The following is a 20,962-nucleotide window of genomic DNA, read 5'->3' as shown; positions in this document are numbered from 1 at the left end:
TTTATCGTACGTAACGGAATCTCTTGCATTCCTTTAAGCTGTCTGCAAAAAATTGTGGACCTCCACAGGTCTGGTTCATCCTTGGAAGCAATTTCCAAATGCCTGAAGGTACCACGTTCATCTGTACAAACAATAGTATGAAAGTTTAAACACCATGGGACCACACAGCCATCACACCACTCAGGCAGGAGACACATTCTGTCTCCTAGAAATGAATGCAGTTTGGTGCGAAAAGTGCAAATCAATCCCAGAACAACTGCAAATGACCATGTGAAGATACTGGAGGAAACAGGTAGACAAGTATCTATATCCACAGTAAAACGAGTCCTATATCGGCATAACATGAAAGGCTGCTCAGCAAGGAAAAAGCCACTGCTCCAAAACCACCATAAAAAAGCCAGACTACAGTTTGCAAGTGCACATGGGGACAAAGATCTTACTTTTTGGAGAAATGTCCTCTGGTCTAATGAAACAAAAATTGAACTGTTTGGCCATAATGACCATTGTTATGTTTAGAGGAAAAAGGGTGAGGCTTGCAAGCCGAAGAACACCCTCCCAACCGTGAATCATGGGGGTGGCAGCATCATGTTGTGGGGGTGCTTTGCTGCAGGAGGGACTGGTGCACTTCACAAAATAGATGGCATCATGAGGAAGGAAAATTATGTGGATATATTGAAGCTAAATCTGAAGACATCAGCCGGGAAGTTAAAGCTTGGTTGCAAATGGGTCTTCCAAATGGACAATGACCCCAAGCATACCTCCAAAGTTGTGGCAAAATGGCTGAAGGACATCAAAGTCAAGGTATTGGTGTGGCCATCACAAAACCCTGACCTCAATCCGATAGAAAATTTGTGGGAAGAACTGAAAAAGCAAGGAGGCCTATAAACCTGACTCAGTTACACCAGTTCTGTCTGGAGAAATGGGCCAAAATTCCAGCAACTTATTGTGAGAAGCTTGTGGAAGGCTACCCAAAACATTTGACACAAGTTAAACAATTTAAAGACAATGCTACCAAATACTAACAAAGTGTATGTAAACTTCTGACACACTGGGAATGTGATGAAAGAAAAGCTTAAATAAATCATTCTCTCTAATATTATTCTGATATTTCACATTCTTAAAATAAAGTAGTGATCCTAACTGACCTAAGACAGGGAATGTTTTCTAAGATTAAATGTCAGGAATTGTGAAAAACTGAGTTTAAATGTATAAGGTGTATGTAAACATCTGACTTCAACTGTACCATCAATATGGAAATTTGTAAGTAATCTTCTTCCCTACACTTCTCATGTAGGGAAATTGCCAGAGCAAAATTTACCAGTATTTCCAAAAGGGTCATTTTCACACATGACCTTTAACCTGAAAATTGCAGTACATTTTCTGGAAAAGGCTGTATGTGTGAAAGGGGCTAATGTTTCATCAAGCACTGGCACCATATCTTTGGTTCGAATGCCTCTCGATCCAAGGTCGTGTTTGGTGCCCTCTTAAGGATTCTCTTACCCACCCTTAAGTGTTTTTCGGTCAAAGAGGCAACGCCATCAGTTGTGATTCCCACACACATTTCCCAGCTCAGACCCACCAACCCAAGTACATCTTATCCACAGCAGACTGATCTCGTACCTCTCTCACCTTGTCCATGGCTGCAGGTAAGAGAAGCTCTTCTGCTATTGTGTGGGGTTTCTTGGCCTTTGCAATACGGTGAGCTACATAGTAAGATAGTAAGCACCTGGACTTTGTTTTGAACATGATGATGTTAGGCAATTTCTTGATGTCCTCACTTCCTGGAGTAGTCTTTGAAAATCCTCAACAGGTATGTCTTTGCAAGCTGGGTGTTTTGTTTCTAAATGAAGTTTCAATTTGGATGGTTTTACTACATACCAGACACTGAGGTTTCAGGCCCCTCTTGTCGTCAATGTATGTAAATCCCCATTTCACATTTTCAGGGTCATATTTGCACTTCACCATATTTATTGGTCAAATAGAAAAAGTACATGACCTTTTAATTAGATTCTGTGCTAACCATGGCAACAGGTACTGCACATCTTTCAAATACGTCTTTCAAAATTAAGTCCGGAATCAGATAAACTTTTAAAATGAAGCTTTTTTTATTGACCACACTCCACGGCCCACTCAAAACAGTCCCACGACCCACTTTTGTGTCACGACCCACCGGTTGAGAAACACTGGTATATACCATACATACTTCCCAGCCCTACCTCCTAGTGCGTTAAATGTGTAGTGCCAGAAGAACCAGCATTTTTTTATTCAGTTCGGTAAATTAAGCTCTCTCACCTGATCTCCATGGGGCCCCTGAGAACCAAAAGCATCAGATCATGACCTACCCCCTCCTGCTAAACACTGTGTTCCAACTCAAGTTGGTCACTGAACATGACCAGGATTCCCGAGAGAACCGGACTTTATTCAGTCCAGCATGAATTCCACTAATGACTCATTATCACGGCTATAAAGACACAATATCCATGATGAATCTGTGCCCATGGAACACAGACACATAGATCAGGGGTCAAATGTCTGGGGTCGCAGCTTACCTCGGGGTTCCTCGGCCTGTTTGGCCAGCTTGCGGAGGGCAGCGGCGAATCCGGAGTGTGCGGACTGAGATGCAGGACTGCCATTAACCACGATCGAACCATTGAGAGGAGATGGGGTGAGGGGACTGACGGTTGCCGTGGTGCGAGTTGCCGTGGAAATCATGCCTAACGATGGTGACTTTGGCTCATGGCTCATGCCTGAGAGACACACAGAGAGACGAAGATGTTAGGAGCAATAAACAAGACGTACTTTGACTCAGCAGAGATAGGCTGGCTAATAGGTGAAGCGGACTCGAAACACTGTCTGTACATGACAGCTGGAGGACAGAGGTGAGGGAGAAGAAATCAAAGGTTATGCCCAAGGTCACTAAATGTTTTTCTGGGAGTGGTTGTCTGTCTGTGAGCATTCACACACTCTTTAAGTCCATCCACAACACAAACACATCACCACCCCCATATTAAATGTGCTATAGTGCAATGCAATATCATAAGCCCTATTCGGACGGCAATTATTTTACATGGGGATGTGAGGTAATTCCAGCAGGTGGTAGTCAGTGATTTTATTGCCATCCAAATCCGAAATGTCTGTGTTTTTTTCCCACCTCCTGCGAGAAAATTCCCAGCCAAATTACCTACTGTTTTTTGACAAACACCAAGGTCATGTGGTAATTTAATTACCGTCTGAATCTACATCTCTGAGTTTAAATCTTTTTTGACCACTGCTAAGTGTCGTACGTTTGCGCTGCACGTGGTAACATCTCTGGCAGTAATGGACAGTTGTGAAAGTTGGAGGACTGTGTAACAGAAATGTTTGAAATAATTCACAATAATAAAATTATGTCGCCACTCCACCATAGTGAGTGGGAACTCTTAAGTAGAAGGAAAAGAAAAACGAGAGCCAGATCACGTAAACTTTTGAAATGGTCCATTATTATGGCAGCAATGTAATAAAATTGTAATATATCACATTTTAATGTAGAAACATTTACTAAATACATTTATACATAGGGCTTGCATGACTACTCGTTTATACGGGTCGAGCAGTCCCAGAAAACTTGCCAGGTTATCTTATTTAAAAGGTTTAATTTCCACCTCCACTTTTTAAACACTGACAGATAATTCCAAATGATGTCCGTCATTTTGACAGATAAAACATTAGAAAACCACAATTTTCTCCACAATTTGGAATGCCCAATTCCGAATGCACTCTAAGTCCTCGTGGTGGTGTAGTGGCTCGCCTCAATCCGGGTGGCAGAGGACGAATCTCAGAGACCTTCAATCCGCTCATCTTATCACATGGCTTGTTGAGCGCGTTACCGCAGAGACCTAGGCTTCACGCTATTCTCCGCGGCATCCATGCACAACTCACCACGCGCCCCACCGAGAGCGTGAACCACATTATAGCGACCATGAAGAGGTTAACCCAACTTGACTCTACCCACCCTAGCAACCGGGCCAATTGGTTGCTTAGGAAGCCTGACTAGAGTCACTCAGCATTCCCTGGAACTTTTACAGATGTCACCCTGAGAAACAATTGCCGTCCGAATAGGGCTATAGTGTCATTAATGCAGAATTACCAAGATTTAAAAGCCCTATTTGGATGGCAATTGTTTCTCAGGGTGACGTCTGTAAAAGTAAATTTTCATGGCTCCTCTGTGATAAAACTCATGCGTTCGGATGACAATTAAATCACGGGGGATGAGTGAGACTTTTTGTCGATCACATGATTACAGTTGCTCTTGTTATATGGAAAATTAATCAATCCACAAACTGTATTCTCTGTATTTGTATTTAAATATGTTTGGAATTACGCTAAAGTGAAAATAAAAATTTTAAAGCATGAGGGAACCACGCTGCAAAGCGCTGTGGATATTTACAGTGTACATTTTCACATACGGAGCAAGCCAAAATTCTTGTGAAGTGCAATTAAACGAATCAAGAAACCGTAGGGACAAGACTGTTTATCAACGCAACCAGATAAATCTGTCAATGGTGGTACGCATGTTTTGTCACCCGCATCACCTCGGTTGCCCGCATGCGTGCTCTCTCCTAAGCGCACACAAGGAGATATAGAAGCCGCACATATCAAGGACAGTAAAGAGAGTTAAAATGACATTTGAGAAGCTATGGTAAAAATGGTTTTCTTATGTTTTATCTGTCAAAATGACGGACATCATTTGGAATTATCTGTCAGTGTTTAAAAAGTGGAGGTGGAAATTAAACCTTTTAAATAAGATAACCTGGCAAGTTTTCTGGGACTACTCGACCCGTATAAACGAGTAGTCATGCAAGCCCTATGTATAAATGTATTTAGTAAACGTTTCTACATTAAAATGTGATATATTACAATTTTATTACATTGCTGCCATAATAATGGACCATTTCAAAAGTTTACGTGATCTGGCTCTCGTTTTTCTTTTCCTTCTACTTAAGAGTTCTCACTCACTATGGTGGAGTGGCGACATAATTTTATTATTGTGAATTATTTCAAACATTTCTGTTACACAGTCCTCCAACTTTCACAACCGTTCATTACCGCCAGAGATGTTACCACGTGCAGCGCAAATGTACGACACTTAGCAGTGGTCAAAAAAGATTTCCAAAACGGCTTTTGGATTATAAACTCAGAGATGTGGATTCGGACAGTAATTAAATTACCACACAACCTTGGTGTTTGTCAAAAAACAGTAGGTAATTTGGCCGGGAAATTTCTCGCGGAGGTGGGAAAAAACACAGCCATTTTGGATTCGGACGGCAATAAAATCACTGACTACCCCCTGTAAATGCTGGAATTACCTCACGTCCCCATGTAAAATAATTGCCGTCCGAATACAAACAAACACACATGTACTTATCTATCTTTATTATTGTTCTTATATGACGCTAAATAAAATTACTACAGACTAACCATAAACTCTTAGCCATTTTTAGGGTGTAAAAAATTATCTGAAGGGAGGTTTTGACAGATTTTGCTTCTAGTGGCAATTATGTCCTCAAACCAGTGCTGTCGCTTAAATTCACATGGTCGGGGAGAGAATCATAAGGATAAGCCCTGCCCCCTATAGACTCAACAGCTTAAGGATGCATTAAGTGGGCTTCCCGGTGCCCATTCGACATGTTTCCACTAGAGATTGACCGATAGTTGATTTTGCCAATACCAATAACTACAGTGGTAGGAAAGATCGTTAACCGATTAATCGGCCGATAGTTTTTAAAATCTATTTATAGAATATAATATACACACACACACATTATGGCGGGCAAAGTCAAAGAGTCCAAAATGAATACATTTCCCAGATGCAGTTTTTTATTCAACACAAAATTCCAATAGTAACCAGAAAAATGAAGATTTGGTGCATAACGCAGTACTTTTAAGTATAAACAAGACCAAAACACACAGGGACTCTTATTTTGAAATGATGAAAAAACTACATAGATTTTTGCAGATAACTGCTAGTTCCAAAAAGCAACTATCGGCACCAATTAATCGGTAAAACCAATGTATCGGTCTACCTCTAGTTTCCACCAGTGAAAGGTGATTTTTAGGCTGGGAAAATTGGCCCCTAAAATCTACAGGTCTCCAACCAGGAATCACTAACATCAGAGGTCGGGCATGCGGGATAACTTTACCTAATGAACAACAACTCAGTCTGGTTAGCTTAAGTCAACTCTACCTAGAAAAATGTCCGCCAACCAAATCATGGTGCAGTATTCTGCGGAGGAAACAAACATGCTTCTTGCTATATGGCCATCCTCAGAGATCCCAGACAAATTAGAAAGCTCTCCAAGAAAGAAAATACAGAGTGTACAACAAGATTTCCAAGTGTGTGTTTAAAGTATGTTCATTTACCCTATCAAGGGCATGGCTTTTAGATAATAATTATTTGTAAAACTGTATGCATGTGAAAAATAAAAGATTTATCTACTGAAGTCAAATGCATGCTTTAAGTTAATGGCTTGCTGATTTGTGCACCATCACTCTGCACTTGCTTATGTCACCAAAGTCTGAGAGAGAGAGAGACCTCCCTGCAGACCTTCTGTTCACCCACTGCAATGCACATGAACCTCTCAGAGCAACTAATAATGAAATATACAGCAGCAGCACTGAAACACTGATCCTGAAACTGACCCCTCACACACACTCACCCACGCTACTTACTCACTATCAACTGATATTCAGATGTGCTTCACATGTCAGTGCATGTTCAGGCACACTGAATAGATTCCGTTAACCAGAGAGAGTCTTGTGCATGTACATGTATGCAAACGCGCACACGCGCACACACAAACACACACACACACATATACAGTGTTGGGCAAGCTACTCAAAAAAATTTTGCAAGCTAAGCTACCAACAACTGAACAGAAAAATTAGTTAATCTAAGCTAAAAGCTACACTTCAGAGAGAGTAGCATGCTACATTTAAGCTACTCTGTCATAGACAAAGCACCTAAAAGACTTATTCACGTGACGCTTTTCCAAGCCATGGTACAGTATATTACAGTTTAGTGCAATACAGTATACAAGTATACAGTAGGTGCAATACGTATGTGCACATAAAAAGCAAACATGTAAATTCATATTTAGACATGCCACCTATACAAACCCATGTGTTCAATATGAATAATCACAATTTTTCCATTTTATTTTTCATATTTATACTACTACCTCTACAAACCCATACTGATTTAAACAATTTAATTTGCACATTTCTGTATAAAAACTCTGCGTACATACAATATACAATTCATCTTATCCTGTAATTCTGTGTCTAGCTGTTGTTTTGCTGTATGTACTGGAAGCTTTTAATAAGAGGCCAAATTCCATGTGTGTGTGTGTGTGTGTGTGTGTGTGTGTGTGTGTGTGTGTGTGTAGAGAGAGAGAGAGAGAGAGAGAGAGAGAGAGAGAGAAAGAGAGCACATCTGGGAAATAACAACGTGATTTCGGATGGTATCAGATGGTAATACCATGGTACTTTGATATACAACTATTTATGCACCATAGTTGCATGGTGCTTCAAAGTATTTTAAAGAAATCATGTTACTACTATGGTTATTTGATATATGATTACCATATTCATATACTATTGGATTTACATGGTGCTTCAAGGTAATAAAAAAAAAAATACCATGGTACTTCGCAATATTACCACATTCATATGCCATTGTATTAACATGGTGTTCCCAGGCAATGGTACATGTCCAAAAAAAACCATGGTAATATCATTGTACTTTTTTAAGTGTTTTCATGTAGGCTAATAAGTGTTTTGATACTCTTTTGGTTGGAACATTTCTTTACCTGCATCAGTTGTTTACAAGCTGCACACATATTGAACTTAATAAAGACTTTCTTCATCACTGGCAAATGATAGGATGTACAGTTGAAGTCAGAAGTTTACATACACTTAGGTTGAAGTCATTAAAACAAATTTTTTAACCACTCGACAGATTTCATATTAGCAAACCATAGTTTTGGCAAGTCCTTTAGGACATCTACTTTGTGCATGACACAAGTAATTTTTACAACAATATATCACAATTCCAGTGGGTCAGAAGTTTACATACACTAAGTTAACTGTGCCTTTAAGAAGCTTGGAAAATTTCAGAAAATGATGTCAAGCCTTTTGGAAATTAGCTTCTGATAGGCTAATTGGCTAATTGGAGTCAACTGGAGTCACCTGTGGATGTATTTTAAGGCCTACCTTCAAACTCAGTGCCTCTTTGCTTGACATCATGGGAAAGTCAAAAGAAATCAGCCAAGACCTCAGAAAAAAAATGTGGACCTCCACAAGTCTGGTTCATCCTTGGGAGCAATTTTCAAATGCCTGAAGGTACCACGTTCATCTGTACAAACAATAGTATGCAAGTATAAACACCATGGGACCACACAGCCATCATACCACTCAGGAATGAGATGCATTCTATCTCCTAGAGTTGAACGTTGTTTGGTGCGAAACATGCAAATCAATCCCAGAACAACAGCAAAGGACCTTGTGAAGATACTGTAGGAAACCGGTAGACAAGTATCTATATCCACAGTAAAACGAGTCCTATATCGACATAACCTGAAAGGCTGCTCAGCAGGGAAGAAGCCACTGCTCCAAAACAGTCATAAAAAAGCCAGACTGCAGTTTGCAAGTGCACATGGGGACAAAGATCTTACTTTTTGGAGAAATGTCCTCTGGTCTAATGAAACAAAAATTGAACTGTTTGGCCATAATGACCATCGTTATGTTTGAAGGAAAAAGGGTGAGGCTTGCAAGTCGAAGAACACCATCCCAACCGTGACGCATGTGGGTGGCAGCATCATGTTGTAGGGATGATTTGCTGCAGAAGGGACTGGTGCACTTCACAAAATAGATGGAATCATGAAGAAGGAAAATGATGTGGATATATTGAAGCAACATCTCAAGACATCTGCCAGGAAGTTAAAGCTCGGTCACAAATTGGTCTTCCAAATTACCCCAAGCATACCTCCAAAGTTGTGGCAAAATGGCTAAAGGACAACAAAGTCAAGGTATTGGAGTGGCCATCACAAAGCCCTGACCTCAATCTGATAGAACATTTGTGGGCAGAACTGAAAAAGCGTTTGCGAGCGTCTCTCTTATGAGGAGGCCTACAAACCTGACACAGTTACACCAGTTCTGTCTGGAGGAATGGGCCAAAATTCCAGCAACTTATTGTGAGAAGCTTGTGGAAGGCTACCCAAAACGTTTGACCCAAGTTAAACAATTTAAAGGCAATGCTACCAAATACTAACAAAGTGTATGTACACTTCTGACCCACTGGGAATGTGATGAAAGAAATAAAAGCTGAATTAAATCATTCTCTCTACTATTATTCTGACATTTCACATTCTTAAAATAAAGTAGTGATCCTAACTGACCTAAGACAGAGAATGTTTTCTATGATTAAATGTCAGGAATTGTGAAAAACTGAGTTTAATGTATTTGGCTATGGTGTATGTAAACTTATGACTTCAACTGTATTTGTAGGTTTGGTTTCCATTGATTGATTGTAGATCCACTGCAACCAGCGTTATCTGTATTTGCCGTGTTATAAAATATTCCATGAGCTTGCTGACAAGTGAGTGCGCATGCCAAATGATTCAGCAGTGCGAGTGCAAGCATTCAGATTGAATCGTGAACCGAATCAGACTGCTTTCCCATCACGTGTATCCAATTCATTGTAAAGAAACGACTCAAATGAACGATTCATTTGTAATCGGACATCTTTAGTTCTGATTCAAATCTGACAGTAAACACGGGGTACAAGCCAAGGCATGATGTAGCGGTTGTCAACGCTTCGCCGCTACCTTGTCAAAAATATAGCTTTGCTACTGAAAAGCTACTTGATTTGAAAACTAGCGAAAGTACCGTCTCGCTACTCAGATTTGTGGTTAAGCTAATAGCTTCTCTATTTGTAGCGAAGCTACTGCCCATCACTGCACACACACACACACACACACACACACACACACAGCCGTTGTCTATACACGCATATAATCAAAAAGATTTATTTCACCAGAACTCTGTGTGTTTTACTGGAGTGATCATGTCTGTCTTCCTCCAGCAAACCCCACAACAGGAAAACACCAGGAAACACCATCTCTCTCTGTCACTCTGTTTACACACACACACACACACACACACACACACACACACACACACACACACACACACGTCACTCTCTCTCATGGAGTGTAATGATCAGTGTAGCAGCTGCTGCAGGATCACATAACCCTCCACCTTTCTGAGATAACAGAGAGAGAGGGAGGGAGGGGGATAGTGTACACAGTCAAGGACTCTCTCTGTCTCTCTCTCTCTGGTAGATCCTGAGGCAGGTTATAGCATGTTCTCTGCTCCACCACTGCAACCGTCCTATTCCCTCTCTTGCTCTCTCTTATGACACTCCACCCACTCTCAAGAAACAGACGATACTAAAAGAAAGGTGTAAACGGTGTTCGAAACTTTTATGATTTGTATCCTGTTTGTGTTTAGATTAAATGCAAGTATAAATGGGAGAAACAGTACACAATTTTTTGTTTTTCTTTTACTTTCTGCGCTGATTGGTGTATGCGGTCATGAAAACAAGGACTCTCCCCTCAAAATTCAAACACAAGTGGTTGAGAGAGAGACGCATATTGCGGCCAGCTGTAAACAGAGCCAGAGAAGTCAAAGTTCTTACCAAATTTGCAAAAATGGGAAAGATTGTGGCAAAATGATGCAGTTATTCAATACGGTCAACAACACTGGAACTGGTTCATTGCTGTGCAGTAATAAAAATGTAATCACGCTTGGAGAATGTGTCAAGAAATAAGAATCAAGCATTTAAAGGGACAGTTCACCCAAAAATGAAAATTCTCTCATTTCCTCACCCTCATGCCATTCCAGATGTGAATGAATTTCTTTCTTCTGCTGAACACAAATGAAGATTTTTAGAAGAATATTTCATAAAAAGAATATTTAGGTCCTTTCATTGCAAGTGAATAGTGACCAGACCTTTCAAGCTCCAAAAATCACAAGAAGGAAACATAGAAGTAATCCACACGACTTCAGTGGTTCAATCAATGTCTTCAGAAGCGATATGATAGGTGTGGGTGAGAAAGACATTAATATTTAATATTCATTTTTTTACTATAAATCTCCACTTTCACTTTCAAAATTTGCATCACGTTCCGTGCAAAGAGTTGTGAGGTGATTTTCAGTGATTATGTGTCTCACTCCTGATGTGAACAGACCTTAACGGTGAGCACTACCCCACAGACACGGGAAGACACTGGAGTTTCATTTAAACATAACGACACAGAGGCACAGCGTTTGTGTTTAACGGCTGAACAGCAGAAAGATGGCATTCTCTTTCCTCATTTTCTTCTGCCTTTGTTCACAGCTCTCACAGAGACAGAGCATGTGCCAGGGGCTCATCACAGCTCAACAACATGGCTCAGTTCTGTTCTACAGCACACACACTGAACCTCAAACATACAAACACATCACATATCCATCATACCCACTATGAACTACTTTTCACATGGAGCAACTGTAATGTTGTCTGTATCTAAACTGTGATTGGCACTTTTACCTGTGAGGTGGGACTTTTACCAGGAGTCCAGCCATCCCAAAAGGACAATTTAAATAATTGTAAGATTTGAATATCAGTTTTTACTGAATAAGTCATGTAAGTGCTTCAGTATTTACATATATTCATTTAGCAGACACTCTTCTCCAAATGAGAATTAGCACTACCATGGCCAATTTCAATGGAGTACTACAATAATACAACAGCTTACAATACAAACGTAAGATTTCTGCTTTTAAAACTTGTGATACCCTTATGCCTTACTGCTTAAGCAGAGCAGTTTATTGTCTGTAGTGGTAATCAGCACTATCACAGGTACTATTGATAAAACTTCTTTATTTAACATTTAACAAAAGGAATATTTAAGTTTTGACTTCCTACTTTTGTTTCTTCTTGCACTGAACAGAATAGATCAGTTAAAATGACTGATACTAAAACACTACCAACAAACAGAATTGTGTGTCAGTAAGACTATTCCCCCAGCAGATGGAGCTGTGTCAACTTCATCAGACAGGTTTCCTGTGTATTTCTAGAAACTGACATGGTTTATTACATCAATGTATTATAGTACATCATTTTGCTCATCTGATGCTGAAGAATTAAAGTATATTTGGAAGAAAGAATGCAATTCTTATTGCATTTCCTGTCCTCGGAAGGCTGTTGCTAAATGATGAGATCATTTCAGATTTCAATAGAACAGATACATTTCATGCAATTCTTCCTACATTTACTGCCCTCAGCACTTAATGATTTTCTCAAACTTTTTAGAGGCGGCATAAATGCAATCCAATAATTAGATATGAGAAAATAAGAGTAATTGTTTTGTTAATTGGACTAAGGTCATTCCTAAACATGTTGTGCCTTTTAAGTCCCCAGTACAAGTTATGGTATGTATAATGTTTAATTACCATTGATTACAATTTGAATAGGCTTGTTAATAATTAGAATTATTTATAATGTTACACACTGCTGTGGGCTAAAAGTTAAATAAATAATTGTTTAATCATTTCGATGTCAAAGGAATAGTTCACCCAAAAATGAAAACTCTCTCATCTCATTTACTCACTCTCATGCCATCCCAGATGTGTATGACTTACTTTCTTCTGCAGAACACAAATGAAGATTTTTAAAAGAATATCTCAGCTCTGTAAGTCCAAACAATGCAAGTGAATTTTGACAGTCAAAAAAGCACATAAAGGCATCATAAAAGCAATCCATAAGACTCCAGTGGTTAAATTCGTACCTTCAGAAGAGATATGATAGGTGTGGGTGAGAAACAGATCAATATTTAAGTCTTTTTTTTGCAAGAAATTCTGCTCCCTGCCCAATAGGGGGCGATATGCATGAAGAATGTGAATCACTGAAAACACAAGAAGAAGAATGTGAAAGAGGAGGAGAATTTATAGTAAAAATGGACTAAAATATAGATCTGTTTCTCACCCACACCTATCATATCACTTCTGAAGACATTGATTTAACCACTGGAGTCTTATGGAACACTTTTATGCTGACTTATGTGATTTTTGGAGCTTAAACATTTTGGTCACCATTCACTTGCATTCTATAGACCTACAGAGCTGAGAAATTCTTCTAAAAATCTTTGTTTGTGTTCAGCAGTTGAAAGAAAGTCATACACATCTGGGATGGCATGAGGGTGAGTAAATGATGAAAGAATGTATATTTTTGGGTGAACTATCCCTTTAAATAATGAATGATTTTAATTTCTTGCACTTGTGTCATGTCCCCAAAGCTGCACGTCAATCACCTTATTTTTTCTATACAATTAAGTGTACACCCTGTTCAAGGCTGAGCAATTAATCGAAATCAAATGGAAATCGCAATATGATGTAGTGTGATTATCAAACCGATTATCTAACTAAATAAATAAACAGTGTGCACGCTTTGTTCGCTGTGCTTACTGTATGTGCACATCTGCATGAGACTAAGAAGTGCGTTATATTTACAGCACTCTAGATTCACGAATTTCACATTTGCTTAATTCCAAATATGCTTGGCCTCTAAAAGTTACTATCCAAATCTAAAGTAACCTCATAACACAGGGGTTTGTCTTCCTGAAGTGCTCCACCAAAATAAAGGCTTAAGGGTTTAACCGGACTGCATAACAATGCTGCATGCAAGTTAAGAAATTATTACATAGATATGGTGCTGTTTTAGAACAATAATAATAATAATAATTGCTACTTTAACTTAGCTTCATAACTTATTATTGGGTTCCAAAAATAATGACAAAAAGTAGCAGGGGTTTTACTGCATTTACATTTTTTCCGGCAGTTGCCCAAGCAAAATTTTGGGCTGCTAAAACAAAATTAATGATTTTCATCTCGTGTTCTGAGCTTTATATGTGCTAAATATGCATTTCTTCTGAGACCGTGTTTGTGCAGTGCAACTGAAGCCTTGTTTTCGTGCGAGTGTGGTGCCTTAACACATTTAGAAACTTTATTACAACAGTGGCAGTTGTAGTTAAAGTCTAATACATTAGCATATTTAATATAAAACTGCAACATTTTTGACAAAATATCAGTTCTGCTGTAAATACTGCTGATGATGTGTATTTGAAAAACCTCAAAATAATCTAGCAGAGCAGATCCCTTTGCACAAGTGGTTCTATAATAATGTAATATTAATATTAAAGCTTTTTTTTTTTTTTTGTGGCTGCAAGCTTTCAGCTTCAAACTACTACGACACCTATCAGCATACATACACACGCACTGCAGCAGCTGAATCTTCTTTTCTTTATTTACAGACATGCACAGACGAAAGATGGAAGTATGCAATTTCCTGCCAAATCTGTCCTGACAGCTCTAAAAATATAAATCATTATTATAGGCTTACCATAGTAAAGGCAAAAACATGGTTTGGAAGACAGATTGCTAGTGTACCAGTACTTGCTCTTTAATGAATTTTTTACATTTCTAATAAAAACATCTTACATAGTGTTGCTTTAAATCATATTGCAGTTTAAATTGCAATTGCAGTGTTTTCAAAATAATCATAAATAGATTCTTTGTCCACATCATTCAGCCCCTAACCCCGCTTAGTGTGCACCCTGACCCAGCCCACTTAAGTGGATCGACATCTGATTTTTTTTAAAGTCATTAAGCTTGACATGTATGACTTTTAAAATCTTTAACACATCCCTTTAATGATGAAACAAATACACTTCTAAAAGTATGTTTAATGTTTAAAACATTTTAAAGTCATCAAATCTTAGAAATGACCCACCACACTGGTCGTGCTCTACCCAAAAACACACTGGTCTTTCTGTTCTAGAGCTTCAAACACAGTGTTGATCCTTACTTTTAAATAAGAAACGAGTACGGAGGAATGTTAGTTTTTATTAATCAACACTAACTCGGGGGGCCTGGGTATCTCAGCGAGTATTGACGCTGACCATCACCCCTGGAGTCGAGAGTTTGAATCCAGGGCGTGCTGAGTGACTCCAGTCAGGCTTCCTAAGCAACCAATTGGCCCGGTTGCTAGGGAGGGTAGAGTCACATGGGGTAACCTCCTCGTGGTCACCATAATGTGGTTCTCGCTCTCGGTGGGGCACGTGGTGAGTTGTGCGTGGATGCCGCAGAGAATAGCGTGAAGCCTCCACACGCGCTACGTCTCCGCGGTAACACGCTCAACAAGCCACATGACAAGATGCGCGGATTGACGGTTTCAGATGCGGAGGCAACTGAGATTCATCCTCTGCCACCCGGATTGAGGCGAGTCACTACGCCATCACGAGGACTTAGAGCGCATTGGGAATTGGGCATTCCAAATTGGAGAGAGAAAAAAAAATCAACACTAACTGATGGAAATCCTGCTACACATTCACACAGTTATGTGAATGCAGTGTTTTTGCTGGTCAGACAGGGCAGCTGCTTTTTAAACACAATTACAGGCCACAGCATAACAAAGAACACAAGGGCTCTTGTGAGCAGCCCTCTTTTGACCTGACCATGCATAAACACACACACACACACACACACACACACACACACACACAGTGGCAGTAATCCCAGTGGCACCGAGGCCTACTGCCGAGATAAGAGGGGTGCTGCCCTGGAGAGCGTTTAATCTTTAACCAGCAATAGATTTGCCTATCAGCTCGTTAAAGCGGCCCAGATCTGCAGGACGAAGCGATCCACTGTCATTCATCTGGAATTACCCGTGTGTGTGTGTGTGCTGTCTAATACAAGGTGATTCACAATGTGTGTACATATGTCCGTGGGTGTATGTTTGTGTTTGTGCGTGACTCAGATCAACATGTAGCCCTCAGGGAAAGTGTGTGAGAATACACAGACATTTAAATACAAAGTGAGCCACGTATGACTGGTTTTATCAGTGCTGTCTAAACAGATGTGACAGCGCACACACACACACACACACACACACTACTAAAAATCAACACAACACTCCCTTTCCACAGAACACTATCTGTAACTGAACATAGTCTCATCTTTATGACTCACACACACCTGCTCTGTTAAGGCCTATTCACACCAAATTCTTGACAAATTTAAAAGACAAACTTCTGACAAAAGTTCTATTCACACCGAAGTGAATAAAATGGAAAACAATTTGACCCCTGTACATTAGGAGGCGCTGTTCTGCAAACATTTATTCTGGTGGATCTTTAAGCATTCAGCTGTCAATGCATGAGACTAATATATAGTATTAAACGCAGTAAAGGCAGTTATTTACCTAATTTGGCATAACTTTTTCATTACGTTCTTTCCATGTTTTTGATGCATTTAGAGGAATATAGAATCTGTGTTTTCTATGCGAGTGAGTTGAGTAAAGAGTGCTGTCGCATACATCCCCTGTCTTTATATTTATGCATGTATTTTGCAACAAGTATTTTCCAAACAAACTCCTGAACCCAGCTTCCCAAACAAGGTACAGTGGTATAAATACATGTGAAATAATGTACATTAAGTAAAACAGGTATAGCATACAATATGATGGATAACATTAAAAATAATATTAAAGAAGACACAGCTTCATGTTCTTGTTTTTAGTTAATTATTGCTTATTTGTATTGAATTCAGGGTTTCTTGTGCATGATGAGAAAAAGAGCACTGTTACGGTAATACTTTGTGTTATTTTATCCTTGCAATAAAAATAGCAGCAAGGTTTGGCAATTCTTTTCATCTACACTCGTTGCAAAGTACTGCATGTAAAGAGAAGGGTTGTGCTATGGTGGTCGACTACTAACATTTTCAGTGGTGGTGGTTTTAATGGGAGATGCATTTCTCAAATTAATTCTTGGAGAGCGTTTTTGCGTGATTACAGCATGCTGTGCTTAAAAGTGAATAACAGCCACTACAGTAAAAACCTTTGCAAGAAGTTTAGTCTCTTTAATAATTTAAGTTTAGTCCATTTATGCACCACTGCTGTTACGGCCATCAAAGCACTGCATAAACAACACGTTTCAAGACGATCACTGTCAGATGTTAAATCCTCTGCTGTGAGTAATGTACCTGTATTTGTGAGGTGTTGTGGAGAAGTATTTGGTAAAAAAGTTAAAAAGGTTTAAACTGCTTGATGTTGTAAACTAAATGTCTACCCATAATATTATGTGTAAATGTAAATGAGCAATACTAAAGTTGAAAGTTTTTAAAGCCTTAAAAGAAATCACATATCCCTATTTTATTAGTTAAATACAAATAAATGACTTCTTAAGGCGAACAAAGCACACACACATCGGAAGAAGTATGACAATTAATCATCATAGTTGCAATCATTTTTTTGACAATTAATCGTCAGCTAAATACCATAATCATAACTGCCCTGTTCGTAATCATGTGTTATCAATGTCAGATGGGAACTTAAGCGATGACAGGCTTTGGCTTTCAGTTGCTGACACGTGGCTTGTTGAGGCAAAGTCACATGACTTTTTTTGATGCCTCTAGGAATTTCTTTGGTAAATGTGTTTCCTTTGTAGTTTATGCACAAGTCTTCTTCCAATTAAAAATGTATCCAACTCAAGCAAGAGTATATGCTTTTGATGCACATTTTGAAGATTTTATTCGCATCTTGGTGTTTCCATCCAGCATTTTTAACTCAATTTCCCAAAATTCGCATAAAAATACATAGATGGAAGTCCAGCTAATAAGTGATGGAACAGTTATAATAGTTCAATACTGACACGCTCACACACACAGCGTAACAGCCTGTTCTGCGAGAGAGACCTCAGTGAGAGAGGTGGAGCCATGCAGAGGTGAGGGCACAGTTTACACAAAGCGCCTCCATCTCGCTGTGTGTGTTTACTTGTGTTTGCATGGACCTACACACATACACATACACACATACAAACACACAAAGGAATACCTGCTAGTGTGTGCAATTATTAAAGGGTTGGTTCACCCAAAATGATAATTCTCTCATGATTGACTCACCTTAAACCCATCCCAGAAGTGTATGTCTTTGCTTCTTCAGCAGAACTGAAGTGAAGCATATTTCAGCTCTGTATGTCCATACAATGAAAGCGAATGGGTGCCATGGTGCCCCCAAATCTTATCGATTTGTTTCTTACACCAACCTATCGGTTTGCTTCAGAAGACATTCACTGATCGACTGGAGTCATGTGGATTAATTTTATGCTGCCTAAATATGCCTTTTGGACAGTCAAATAGCCAGCAGTCTAATGGCACCGGATTACTTGCATTGTATGGACAAAAAGAGCTTTAATTTCAGTTCTGCTGAAGAAGGAAAGTCATACACATCTGGGATGGCTTAAATGCAAGTAAATTATGAGAGAATTTAAATGTTTTGGGTGAACTAACCCTTTAAATTACATGTGTGATATGCGAGGAGCTCCACAATATGAGAGAATCAGAGTTGAATCATAAATAATGTGAACACTCATTCTGCTTTCTGAAATCAATAGATTCAGGACTGATAAATACTGTTGGAGAGAGAGTGAAATACACACACACACACACACACTCAGCTATCAAAATTGGGGCACACCATTAGAGCCCAACTGTTGTGGGATTTTTGAGACCAATACCGATTTTAGAGGGGGAAAATTCACCAATTACCGATATGGTGGCCGATATAGTTCATTTTTGAGCTGGAATGAAAACAGACCTTTTCTATGTGGATTTTTCACCGATTTTGCACCGATATGACTATGCAAAGGTACTCAGAAGGCTGCTTTCTTAAATATTTTTATCAAAGAATATTTGACATTATTATTATACATTGTCAACAAATTCTAGAAATGAACACTGAGAAAGTAAAGAATAAATACAAATACAATAAGTAGTTTAAAAAACATCAGTACTGTACAGTGCATCCGGAAAGTATTCACAGCGCTTCACTTTATCCACATTTTGTTATGTTACAGCCTTATTCCAAAATGGATTAAATTAATAATTTTTCTCAAAATTCTACAAACAATACCCCATAATGACAACGTGAAAGAAGTTTGTTTGAAATCTTTGCAAATTTATTAAAAATAAAAAACGAACAAAATCACATGTACATAAGTATTCACAGCCTTTGCCATGACACTCAAAATTGAGCTCAGGTGCATCCTGTTTCCACTGATCATCCTTGAGATGTTTCTACAACTTGATTGGAGCCCACCTGTGGTAAATTCAGTTGATTGGACATGATTTGGAAAGGCACACACCTGTCTATATAAGGTCCCACAGTTAACAGTGCATGTCAGAGCACAAACCAAGCCATGAAGTCCAAGGAATTGTCTGTAGACCCCTGAGACAGGATTTTATCGAGGCACAGATCTGGGGAAGGGTACAGAAAAATGTCTGCAGCATTGAAGGTCCCAATGAGCACAGTGGCCTCCATCATCCATAAATGGAACAAGTTTGGAACCGCCAGGACTCTTCCTAGAGCTGAGCAATCGGGGGAGAAAGGCCTTAGTCAGGGAGGTGACCAAGAACCCGATGGTCACTCTGACAGAGCTCCAGCATTTCTCTGTGGAGAGAGGAGAACCTTCCAGAAGAACAACCATCTCTGCAGCACTCCACCAATCAGGCCTGTATGGTAGAGTGGCCAGACGGAAGCCACTCCTCAGTAAAAGGCACATGACCACCCGCCTGGAGTTTGCCAAAAGGCACCTGAAGGACTCTCAGACCATGAGAAACAAAGATTGAACTCTTTGGCCTGAATGGCAAGCGTCATGTCTGGAGGAAACCAGGCACCGCTCATCACCTGGCCAATACCATCCCTACAGTGAAGCATGGTGGTGGCAGCATCATGCTGTGGGGATGTTTTTCAGTGGCAGGAACTGGGAGACTAGTCAGGATCGAGGGAAAGATGAATGCAGCAATGTACAGAGACATCCTTGATGAAAACCTGCTCCAGAGCACTCTGGACCTCAGACTGGGGCGAAGGTTCATCTTCCAACAGGACAACGATCCTAAGCACACAGCCAAGATAACAAAGGAGTGGCTCCAGGACAATTCTGTGAATGTCCTTGAGTGGCCCAGCCAGAGCCCAGACTTGAACCCGATTGAACATCTCTGGAGAGATCTGAAAATGGCTGTGCACCGACGCTCCCCATCCAACCTGATGGAGCTTAAGAGGTCCTGCAAAGAAAAATGGGAGAAACTGCCCAAAAATAGGTGTGCCAAGCTTGTAGCATCATACTCAAAAAGACTTGAGGCTGTAATTGGTGCCAAAGGTGCTTCAACAAAGTACTGAGCAAAGGCTGTGAATACTTATGTACATGTGATTTTTTTTTTCTTCGTTTTTTATTTAATAAATTTGCAAAGATTTCAAACAAACTTCTTTCACGTTGTCATTATGGGGTATTGTTTGTAGAATTTTGAGGAAAATAATGAATTTAATCAATTTTGGAATAAGGCTGTAACATAACAAAATGTGGAAAAAGTGAAGCGCTGTGAATACTTTCCGGATGCACTGTATGTTCAGTATTAGTCAGCTGCTGACCATTTAAATAAAGAATAAATAAAAATACAATAAATAGCTAGATAAACATCAGTACTGTATGTTCAGTATTAGTCAGTTGCTGACCATTTAAATAAATAATAAATTAAAATGATAACTAAATAAAAATCAGTACTGTATGTTCAGTATTAGTCAATTGCTGACCCTTTAAATAAAGAATAAAATAAAAAATACAATAAATAGCTTAAAAAACATCAGTAATGTCTGTTTAGTATAAGTCAAATGCTGACCATTAAAACAAGCAATGAAAGTAGCTACGTGGTTAGCTAGTTAGCTATAAGCTCGTTGTCACGGAGAGTAAAAGACGGACCAGCACTGCATCTCACCAACTAGGTAACAACGTAGCATGAAATCAACACTCAACAGACACAATCAGCCACTGCA

At 39.4% G+C, this 20,962-nt stretch overlaps 1 protein-coding gene across 9 annotated transcripts in view; it reads right to left on the bottom strand.

Annotated features, from left to right (window-relative positions):
• The window catches only part of gse1b (Gse1 coiled-coil protein b), a 362,350-nt gene that overhangs the window by 55,621 nt on the left and 285,767 nt on the right, over positions 1–20,962 (bottom strand). For 5 of the 9 annotated variants that reach the window (XM_051724483.1, XM_051724484.1, XM_051724486.1 and 2 more), the window contains one exon: positions 2,550–2,747. The exons of the other annotated variants lie outside the window; for them this stretch is intronic. In XM_051724483.1, the coding sequence (XP_051580443.1) occupies positions 2,550–2,747 (198 nt within the window). The remainder of the gene's footprint in view (positions 1–2,549; positions 2,748–20,962) is intronic. 9 annotated transcript variants of the gene reach the window in all.

Source organism: Myxocyprinus asiaticus, chromosome 18 (assembly GCF_019703515.2).
Source record: "Myxocyprinus asiaticus isolate MX2 ecotype Aquarium Trade chromosome 18, UBuf_Myxa_2, whole genome shotgun sequence".
Lineage (NCBI taxonomy): Eukaryota > Metazoa > Chordata > Actinopteri > Cypriniformes > Catostomidae > Myxocyprinus > Myxocyprinus asiaticus.
The sequence above is the reverse complement of the archived record's forward strand: the minus strand, read 5'-3'. Positions and strand labels throughout refer to the sequence as shown.